The sequence below is a fragment of the Propithecus coquereli genome, unplaced genomic scaffold (assembly GCF_000956105.1).
Source record: "Propithecus coquereli isolate 6110/MARCELLA unplaced genomic scaffold, Pcoq_1.0 Scaffold57, whole genome shotgun sequence".
Classification (NCBI taxonomy): domain Eukaryota; kingdom Metazoa; phylum Chordata; class Mammalia; order Primates; family Indriidae; genus Propithecus; species Propithecus coquereli.
Window position 1 is genome coordinate 3,329,767 of NW_012151618.1, and position 11,241 is coordinate 3,341,007.

Sequence of the window (11,241 nt, forward strand, 5' to 3'; positions counted from 1 at the left end):
TTCTCAGAAGCTATAGAACAGAAGATACCAACAAAACACAAGAAATATGCCAACCCCCCCCCATATCTTATATTCCAAGCCAACCAAACTGTTCTTACCATATATGGCTCACATTTTTCTCCAACCTTAACTTTTCTTATAGATTTCCCTCTGCTACCATAATCACATTTCCCAATCCTATCTACCCATAAAGGCTAAGTGTAAATATCACCTTTTCTATGAAGATTTATTAATAGATATAACAATAAATAATTTCTCCCCACTCTGAATTCTTATTTGGGAGTTTGTTTCACCTTATGTTATTGTTATTTTTTGCAAGTCTTAGTTCACCTATTATACCACATGCCCACACACAGTGTATCTGCTCAATAAATACTGATAGAATGAATGAATTAAAAATAAATATTTAAAAGTTTCCTGATGGAAAATGCAAATAATTCAACAAATTATGACATAATAAAAGCTACTTTTATCATTTCCTCCATTCTGGAGCCCATTGCAGCATCTAATCTCAGTTAAAATTAAGGCACTTGTACACAGATTGTAGATGGAGCCAACCCTGTTCTGCCCAATAAAATTTTCTGTGGTGATAGAAATATTTCAAAATTCCACTGTCCAATATGGAAGCCACTAGCCAAATGTAGCTGTTGAAGACTTGAATTAAAGCTAGAGCAATTGAAGATCTGATTTTTTTTAACTCTATTTAACCATGTACCTAGTGATTACCGTATTGGAAAACATAACTCTGGAACTCATAACAACTGTTGACATTCACATTGTATTAAAAAATTTCATCTGGGCCAGGATCAAGGTCACTACGGTGAGACTCTCAGGGTATGCCCGTGCATGGTCAACCCTTAAATCCTGCAATCAAGGGCACCTCGCTTGCCTCACTCTAGTCCCAGTCCTGTATTTCTGTGATAATTAGCCAGGGTTTCTCACCACTGACACTTTACCTTATGTTTTCGGAGCCACGTTAAGCCACAAATGTCACTGGGGCACCAGTACAGACTATTTAGGAACCATATTATCTAAAGAATGAATTGTTCACAGATCTAATGAGATGTTCTCTCTGCTATTGTGGGAATGGTAACATGTTTCCTTTTATCCATTCATATCAGACCTTCTTTTTATAATCAAATCAAATGTCACCTCCTCTGTGAAGTCACTTGTGGTGCTTTGTATGTTCACTTCTCCTGGGAAAATTGAGTTTAAACAGTGAATACACAGTGTGACCTAAACAAGTTACTTAACTTTTTTGTACTTCAGTTTTCCTTCCCCCACCCCTGCCAATATGGTGATGCTAACACCCAATTCATGTTAATTTTCTTCAGAAATATTTAATGAGTGCTTGCTATATGTCTGGTATGTGTACTAAATTCAGAAATTTCATTCAGAAAGGCAGAGTTGGGCATTTGTTTCACAGAATAGACCCAGGTAAATAATTAAATAAGGAATTGTATTAAGTGTCTATCATGGCTGCAGAGCTCCTCTTTCAGTAACTGAAACAGAGTAGGCACTCATTAAATGGTAGTTTTAGTATTATCCTTTCTATTCTTATTAAAGCTGAGGAATGTATTTCATAAAGTCCAGAGAGCAAATGAATTAGTATGACATTACTGTGTTAAACAATTGTATGATAGATTAATCACCATAGTTTGTCAATAAAGGAAGAACTATTAGAATAATCTCCATGAAGTAATGATTTGGTAAGTATCACTTAAAAGGTCATCCAGAGTTACGGATGAAGGGAAAAAATAAATTTTCTCTAGTTACCACAATTGATAAAAATTAAACCTCCCTATGTTTTTATATCCACAGGCAGATTATACAAATAGACTTTGTGGGAATAAGAATTGTTAGCCAAACAAAGGTTGAATTTTGAATGTTAGAGCAGGGGTCCCCAACCTATGGTGAGTTATATAATTATTTCATTATATACTACAATGTAATAATAATAGAAATAGCGTGCACAATAAATGTAATGTGCTTGAATCATCCCAAAACCATCCCCCCCAATCCAGTCCATGGAAATATTGTCTTCCATGAAAACGGTCCTTGGTGTCAAAAAGGCCGGGGCCCACTGTGCTGGAGAACACCAGTGGAATGATAGGATATTATATTTTAATTATGGTTTATTAGTAGTAGATTTTAACTGCAATTATTTGGGATCAGCTTAAGTTGGAGATTTTCTTCCTCAACAGAAGTATTGCCATTGCTGAAGTCCTTTCTTTCCCTTACTTGCTTATTGCAATCCCGCATACCAGCCACATTTACAATTAAATTGGTAATTGACTATTAGATTACTGTTCCCCATGCAACACTAAACTCCTAAGTAATGATTCAGGCATTAATAAGAAGCCATACAATTTAAAGAATGCACCACAAATTTTATGTCTACCTAATGAATTGATAAATCCAGAAGGAAATTCTAGATGGGTAGTATCCATTATAAAATTAAAGATAGGGTACGAAGAAAGCATAGACTCCTTTTGGTTATTTACAGATGAGTTATCTAGTTTAAAAGACCCTTAGATTTCCTTTTCTATGTTTTATCACGATTTCACTGATTTATTTTTTCACTAATGGGTAGACAGTGAAGATTAGTGACACTCAGATCAGTCAACTCACATACCTAAAATAAAGTTGGTATATTGCAGAGACAAAGAGGAGAACCAAAAGGGTATGAGGGCCTGTGTGTGCTCTTCTAGTTAACCATCTTACTTTTTCCTAGTATTCATAAGAAAAATGAGAGTTGGCTGTATTAACCATTCAGGGGTCTGCAATTAGTGTTGACTACATACTTTCCTTGTGTTTTTAAGGGTGATAAGAAACAATATGTGGCATTTGTTTCTTATTGGTTGTACCTAAGATCACTTGTTGAGGTTTTCTGTATCCCGTTATCACTGAAATATTGTGGCACTACTATAGAGCTAACACCTGGCATTTCTGCAACAAAATATTTTCTTAGTGCTTTTATTAACTACTTTTATCTCTTTCTAAGCACAGATGGAAAAACAATAACAACCCCAATATGGTAGCTTGCGACATATATTCAGCAAGTGTCAGATTGAACTAATATCAAATCTGTTTATTTACCCCATTTATCATGGCTGTTAAATAATGAGAAATAGTTTTAGAAAGCAAGGCCCTAGTGACTATCTATTGTTGCTAACTCTCAGATAAATTTTGGAATCTTGAATCGCCTTTAAGCAATTTAGTCCACTACATAAAATCAGTAAATACCTTATAACAAAATGCAGACATTTAGGCATACAGATGAAATTTGCTCACTTTTCATTAAACCTAGAAAAAAAAATAGGACTTGAAATCTTTAAGTTCCCTTTCAACTCTACAACTCCCTGGCAATGAACAATCTGACAGCTATATCATGATGTGATAACGTCCTGCCACTGCCTCTGTGCTCATTCACATTGAAATGCCCCTGCCTGCCTCTTGACTTTCAGACTACTTTTGACAAAACAGGAATATGTTTTTTTCTAGTTAATCATCCTCATTTCTAAGCTGACATGTTGTCATAATTTTATTTATAAATTTTGCTTTACAAGTCAGCACTGCAAAGGCTATTTACAGTTTCCTGGCTTTTTGGCCTATAGTTAGAGTCTCTCACCTTCAGAAGGTATCTGAAGATGGCATAAGTGTCAAAATTTCTCATTGATATAAGAAAACTAAAATATTTTTAAATCCCACTGAATTCTAATTCTAAAAATATCATTTTCATTAAAAGGTAAATTTTACTATTAGTTTTTTTAATTGACAGATAAAATTGCATATATTTATCACATACAACATTATGTTTTGGAGTATATATAAATTGTGGAATTACAAAATCTATCTAAATAACATGTGTATTACCTCACAGTTATAATTTTTGTGGTGAGAGTACTTTATAACCACTCACTTAGCATTTTTCAAAAATGCAATATATTATTGTTAACCATAATCACCATGTTGTACAATAGATCTCTTGAATTTATTCCTTCTTTCTAACTGAAATTTTGTATCCTTTCAACATCTCCACAACCCCTCATCACCACCACCCACAACGCCCAACCACCCTAACCCCTGGTAACCACCATTCTATTCTCTATTTCTATGAAATCAACATTTTTAGATTCCATATATGGGTGAGATCATGTGGTATTTTTCTTTCTGTGCCTGACTTATTTCACTTAATGTAATTAGAATGGTCACCAAGCTTTTGAAGGAAATAAATAGAATATAAGCTCTCAGGTCCAATTAAACAAATATACTGCTCATCTACCATTCTTGCCATCAACATGGAACCCCATTAAGTTCCCTGGTTAAACAAAGGAGTCATACCCCAGTCATCTCAAAAGATTTTTGACTGGTCTGAGGCTCATCAGCAGTTCTTAGTTCATTAGTTTATTGCGGAGAAGAAATTTTATTATGGAATGTTTTAATGTGATGTAATTGAAGATCTTGTCACTGTGATGAGCTTCCTAATATTACTTTCATTTATAATTTTTGAATTCTCAGGATTTGGCTGTAGCTTTACTACACATTTAAAATAAAAGACTTCTTAATAATGGTAATATATATACACACAATAAAATATTATTGAGACTTAAAAAAGAAGGAAATCCCATCTTTTGTGACAACATGGGTGAACCTCGAGGACATCATGCTAAGTAAAATAAGCCAGGCACGGAACCACAAATATTACATGATCTGAATTATATGTGGAGTATAAAGAAGTTGAACTCATAGAAACAGAGAGTAAAGTCATAGTAATCAGAAACTGGGGGTGGAGGGATTGGGGAGATGCTGATCAAAAGATACAAAATCTCTCTATTGTACAATATGTGTCTACAGTTAATAATAATATGTTGTATATTTGAAAATTGCTGAGAGTATATTTTAAGTATTCTCACCTCAAAAATTTATGAGTATGCGAGGTAATGCATATGTTAAAAAGCTTGATTTAGCTCTTCCACAGTGTATACATGTATCAAAATGTTGTGTTGTATGCCATAAATATATACAATTTTAATTGTCAATTTAAAATTTTTAAATTAATGAAAGATAATATGTCATATCATAAAATGATAATGTGTCATATCAGTAGGCTCTACCTTATTTGTACCTATTCTCTACTAATAATAGAAAACAAATCAATTTCCTTTTCCTTAAGAGCCCAGATTATTTTTTAATTCTTTTTATTGTGAAAAATAGCCTAAACAAAAATAGTGAATATTTATGTTTTTAAAAGAGATGACGAAATGAACACCTAAGCCCTTTTAACCCAGGTTTAAAAGAGATTACCTTGATAACATCTGGTCCCCAGAAATAACCACTCTCCTGAAGCTTGTATCAATAGTTCCTTTCCTTTCCATTATAGTTCTACCACATGTAAATATTTCTCTATATAATTTATCCAATTTTTTAGTTCCATATGTGTTTACTGGTAAATAAATGCAAGAGTTTCTGTAGGATACATTCTGACAAGTGGAATTACAGGGAATTAAGGTATGTGCATAATTGACTTCACTAGATAATGCCAGGCTGTTTTCCATAATGATTTTATAGTTTACAAATTACAGCCTTTCATTCACTATCTCAGCTATGTTAATTGAAAGGTTTATTTAGAATGTCTAATCTACCATGCAGAAGTTAAACTTAGGGTTCTTAATATTATCTTCCACTGAATAAAGTATTAAAATACTTGGCAATGGATGGCAGAAATCTAAAATAGCCCCAAGTCATGCTCTTTTGTTATACATTTTCCTTGACTATGGGCAGAATCTGGTGACTTGCTTCTAGCCGACAGAATATAGCAAAAACTATAAGCCAAAACCCAAAATCTAAATTCACACTTAGATAACTTTATATTGTTAAAGGCAAAGGGTTTTACAGATTAAATTAAGGTCCCTGGTCAGTCTGAATTGAATTAATGAAAAGAAAGATTACACTGGGTAAGTCTGACCTAATCAGGTGAGTCCTTTGAAAGGGGACTTGGGCCTTTTCTGAAGTAAGAAAGCTTGTTCTGCTGGCCTTACAGAATCAAGCTTTCATAAATTCTAGATGTACAAGGGAATTAACTCTGCCAACAACCACGTGAGCTTGTATAAGGACCCTGAGCCTCACATGAAATACTAGCCCCAGTCAATACCTTGACCGTAGCCTTCTGGAACATACAGCAGAAGACCCAGTGCAGCTATGCCTGGACTCCAGATCCAGGGAAACTGTGTGACAATAAATGCATATTATGTCAAATCTGCTAAAATTGTGGTAATTTGTTACATAGCAATAGAAAACAAACACCTATTAGCCCCAGTATTTCTTCTTTTTTCAGTAACATTTTATTTTCTCTATCTTATTTCCTTGGGTCTTATGTATTTAAAGTGAGAGACTTTATTATTTCTGTTTTTAAGAGAATTCTTAATTCATTGAAAAGAGACACTTAGTGTCACTCAAATTGCTATGGTGTAGTATCTGGTAGTGACTGCTTCCTTTTAAGGAAATTACGTAACTTTCCCATAGATGCATGTACTTGTAGGAACTCAAGTTTTGAAAAGAAATTATTTATGTAGATTTCAAGGATAAAATACCTAAAAATCATTTTCCTGAAACATCTAAGAATACCTAAATTTAAGAAGAAAAAAGATAAGGCTTAGTGATAGTATTTTAAGATTCCTGTAAGGACAAAAGGTATTTTTAGAAGATATCAATGACAGGACCATAAGGAAAATGTGGGTGATACCTGAAACATAGCCAGGAAAAAACCTGTAAGAGTTTAAATTTCGTGAAGAACAGTGGATTTGTATTATTACAGCTCAAACAAGCTGCTCACATGTGAGTGATAAGTTTTATTCTTACTCATGTGAAGTCTGTAGACATCAGTCTGCCTTATACTCAAGTGATCTTTCTCTCATAGTGTGAGTTCTCTGAAAGCATGGCCTAAAAGAGAGACTTCTAGGTAGTTTGAGACAAGATCCCAGGAAAGAGAAGTTAAGAATGTAGAGCAAATGAGATAAGGAAGAGAGAAAAGCAATAAACTGTGCTATAATAAGCTGGTTACTTCTACAGTCAACCAAGGCTCTGTTCCTGTGAGAACCCCCTGGAAAACCACATAGAACATACTTCTGAATTGCCCCAATGGAGGATGGGGAGTATAATGGGCTTAATGGTGCCCCCGAAAAGATTTGTCTGTCCGGGACCTCAGAATGTGACCTAATTTGGAATAAGTGCCTTTGCAAATTTAACTAAGGTAAATATCTGAGATGAGATCATCGTAGGTTAGAATAGGCCCTAACTTCATTGTCATTCTTCAAAGAGCCAGAAAAGGAGCAGACACGCAGACTCAGAGAGAGAAGAAGCCCTTGTGAAGATAGAGGCAGAGATTGGCGCTGTGCAGCCACAAATTGAAGAATGTCAAGCGTTGCTAGCAGCCATCAGAACCTAGAAGAGAGACATGAAATTGATCCTCTCTCTGAGCCTCTTGAAAGAACCAACTCTGACAGCCCCTTAATTTTGGATTTCTTACCTCCAGAACTTTAAGCATATGCATTTATGTTGTTTTAAGCCACTAAGTTTGTGGTAATTTGTTACGGCATCCCTAGGAAACTAATAAATGGGAGTGTGAGGAGCTGAGCTGTTGACTCTCCCACATTTCTGGGTCACACTTGAATGTGACAGAATAGCCTTCTATGACTTTATTAAAAAAAAAAAAAGTCCTGAGTAGCAAGGCAGAGAGAAGTTGCAACAAATGCTTGATGTGGGACCTATGTACATGGAACTATTCACCAGAGATGTACTAAAATCAGGTAGTCTGAAGGGATGTAACACTGTTATCTGCAGCAACTGATTCACTGCTCAGTGATTTAGAGAACTGGTCCCTTTTATCTTGCAGATCTGCCATCTTAAACATGGTATTAAGACGACTGCCTTTTGCACAGCAAACCGGAGGAAGGGAAAAGGATATGGAGGATTGTACATGGAAGGTTTACAGGATAGAGCACTCTGCTCACATTCCATTTTCTAGAACTCAGTACATTTCTGTAACTATAGATTGAGTATCTCTTATCCGAAATGCCTGGCACCTCAAGTGTTTCAGATTTGGGATTATTTAAGAGTTTGTAACGTCTGCACTATACTTACTGGTCCAGCGTTCCTAATCTGAAATCCGAAAAGCTCCAATTAGCAATTCTTTTGAGCATCATGTCAGTGTTCAAAAAGTTTCCGATTTTGGAGGATTTGGGAGTTCAAATTTTTAGATTAAGCATATCCGATTTGTACCTGCAAAGGAGGCTAGGAAATACACTTGCTCTGGTTATTTATTGCTATGTAACAATCAGTACCAATCTCAATGGCTGAAAAAAAATCAATAATTTATCTTGCTCATGAATTTGCATCTGCAATTTGGGCAGGACCAAGGTGGGATGGCTTATCTTTGCTTCATGCAACACTAGCTGAAGTGGCCCAACTGGGGCTGGAGAATCTACTTCCCACACGGCTTGTATACACAGCTTGAAAGCTGGTAACAGCTGTCAACTGGAAACCCAGCTGCAGTTGTTGTTTAGAGGCCTTAGTTCATTTCCATGTGGGCTTTACCATAGACTCGTTTACATTTCTTACAAGTGAAAAATGCATCCACTTACCGCCTAACACCAAACAAAATTCTCATCCCATTACATCGTTAGGCTCATGCTTGAGGTTTAGGATTCCTCTAAACAGGTCCAATGGAGATGAGGCTCTGAGTGTATAGTTTCTCAAGTATGGTTCCTTTTCATCTAATACCTAGAAACTGAAGAAATATGTTTTCCGCCCCCTCACACATACCCAATATACAATGATAAGATAGAAATAGGATAACCGCAATAGGCATTTCTGTTCAAAATGGAAGGAACAGGAAACATATAACAGTCACTTAGCCATAAATATCTAACCAGAAACATATTTCCAGTTCTTGATTAGGGCCCAGTCCTGCTGACTGGAGATGATTTTCCTTGACTCTTGGCTCCATTTTCTGGGCTTTTGGTCTTGACTTTAAATCATTCATCTCATTCCACAAGAAATGGCTCATGCTTACAAATGAACAGACTGTTATAGCCTGTTTACTACCCACAGGAGTTTGGAAAGTCAAAGGCTTCTTTTCATTTTATGCTGACTTTCAGTAGAAAACTCGATATATTTATTTCAAATATCTGAGGAAATTTCATTTTAGATTAAAGCAATATCCATATTTCTTTCTGAGATGGACCTTCTCCATAAATGATTAAAAGTTACAGGGCTGTGGGACAACGTACTTCAGATTTTTAGAAACCCTACCAGATATACCTTAAATATTCACAAGCCTCTCAGAAACCTTCCTTTGGACCTAAACATCTTTCAAGGGCTTCTAGACATACCAGCAAAGCACCTTGGATTTGGTGTAAGTTCCCTGAAGCTACTTTTTTTTATGATTTTGTTTAGATTATGTCTCCCTAGCCTCTAAAAAAGCTATTTTTGCCTTCTGGAGAGATTGAGGATGATAAAATATTATTTTTGAACTCAAGAATACCTGGCTTCTTTATATTTCATCTGAATTCTTATGGAAAATGATCAGTTTTTTTTTTTTAGCTCATCTCTCCCTGCAACTGTATCTTATTCTACGTGGCTATGAGAAAACAGGTGGCACTTTCAGCATTCTGCCAAACTCACCAGTTCACATTATATTTTCTGTTTTCTATACTTATTGCAGGTGACAATGTTGCCAAATTTTCCCCACTAAATAATAGAAGTCACCTTTTCTCTGGCCTAAAATAACAATTTCCTCACTGTACTTCAAGCTATCACCACGTCTTCTGATTTCACCAATAATCTCCTTGAAGCCCTTCCAGCTTTAACTCACCACGACTCGATTCCAAATCCATGCCACACATTTAAGGCTTTTATTACATTAAGACCCCACTTCCAGCATTAAATTCTGTCCAGGTTATCTCTTGTTGAATAACAAACCAACTAAAACTGAATGGTTTAAAACAATGACAGTAGCTTACTTTGCTCACAAGTCTGAATCTGGGCAGGTTTGTGTGGTAAAGGCTGAAGTCTGTGCCATGTGGCTTCAGCTGGTGTGCTGGACTGGAGCTGGAGGACCTAGTTCCAATATAGCTGACTTGCATGGCTAACAAGTGGCGCTGACTGTTGGTTGCGAACTCCACCAGATCTGTCAGTTCTTCTCCACATGGACCTCTCCACAGGGCTGCTTTGGCATAATGGCTGGATTTTAAGAGCAGATGTTCCAAGACACAGGAATTAGGAATTGCCAGTTTCTTAAGACCTCAGCCTCGAAACAGACACAGATCACTTCTGCCATATATTCTGTTGGTCAAAGTCACCCATATTCAAGAGAAGGAAATGTAGACAAACCTTTCAATGGAAGGATTGTCAAATAATTTGAAACCATGTTAAACTCTCCGTGGTTGTTTAGCTATGTACCAAAGAAAAAGGAGGAACGGATTTGATGAGTATCTAGTCTGCCATAATTCAGAGCTTTTTAAACCTGTTTATCCTTTTAAACAGTAAATATATATTTTTATCAAAACGGTATCAAGTGCTCAAAACTCATTATCTCAATCCATTCAGACCGCCATAACAAAATACTTGTAGATAAGAAATTTATTGTTCACCGTTTGGGAGACTAGGAAGTCCAAGATCAAGGTGCCAGCAGATTCAGTGTTTGATGAGGGCCTGTTGCTCATAGACAGCACTGTCTTGCTGTGTCATCACATGGCAGAAGGGGTGAACAAGCTCCCTCAGGCCTCTTTCATAAGGGCACTAATCCCATTATTGAGCGTTACTCCCTCATGGCCTATTGACTTCCCAAAGGCCCCCCTTTTAATACTGTTGCATTAGAGATTAGGTATCAACATATGAATTTGGGGGTAGGGCACAAACATTTAGACCATATCATTTATGGTTTATGTTTTCATCTCTATAAATTTAGTTACAAGTATATAATCAAGAAATTCAAATTAAAAAGAAATTCAGGGGGCATGTAGTTAATTTTTAGATGCAGTATGGAGAAGGGATTTTTTTTGTGTGTGTGCAATACATCCTGACAAAGGTATTTTTATGTTGGTATGCCTCTAAGTGCCTGGGGGTTTATAACATTTGGAGACATCTGATATTAGAAAATGTTCCTTCTATTGTACTAAAATCTTTTCTATTGAAAATTTTATTTACAAGTACTAGTATTATTTTCTTGACCACACAAGA

At 35.9% G+C, this 11,241-nt stretch overlaps 1 protein-coding gene across 1 annotated transcript in view; it reads left to right on the top strand.

Annotated features, from left to right (window-relative positions):
• The window catches only part of UNC13C (unc-13 homolog C (C. elegans)), a 656,589-nt gene that overhangs the window by 383,522 nt on the left and 261,826 nt on the right, over positions 1-11,241 (top strand). Inside the window, 2 exon segments of the mRNA XM_012658024.1 lie at positions 4,380-4,397; positions 6,186-6,231. Coding sequence (XP_012513478.1) covers positions 4,380-4,397; positions 6,186-6,231 — 64 coding nt within the window.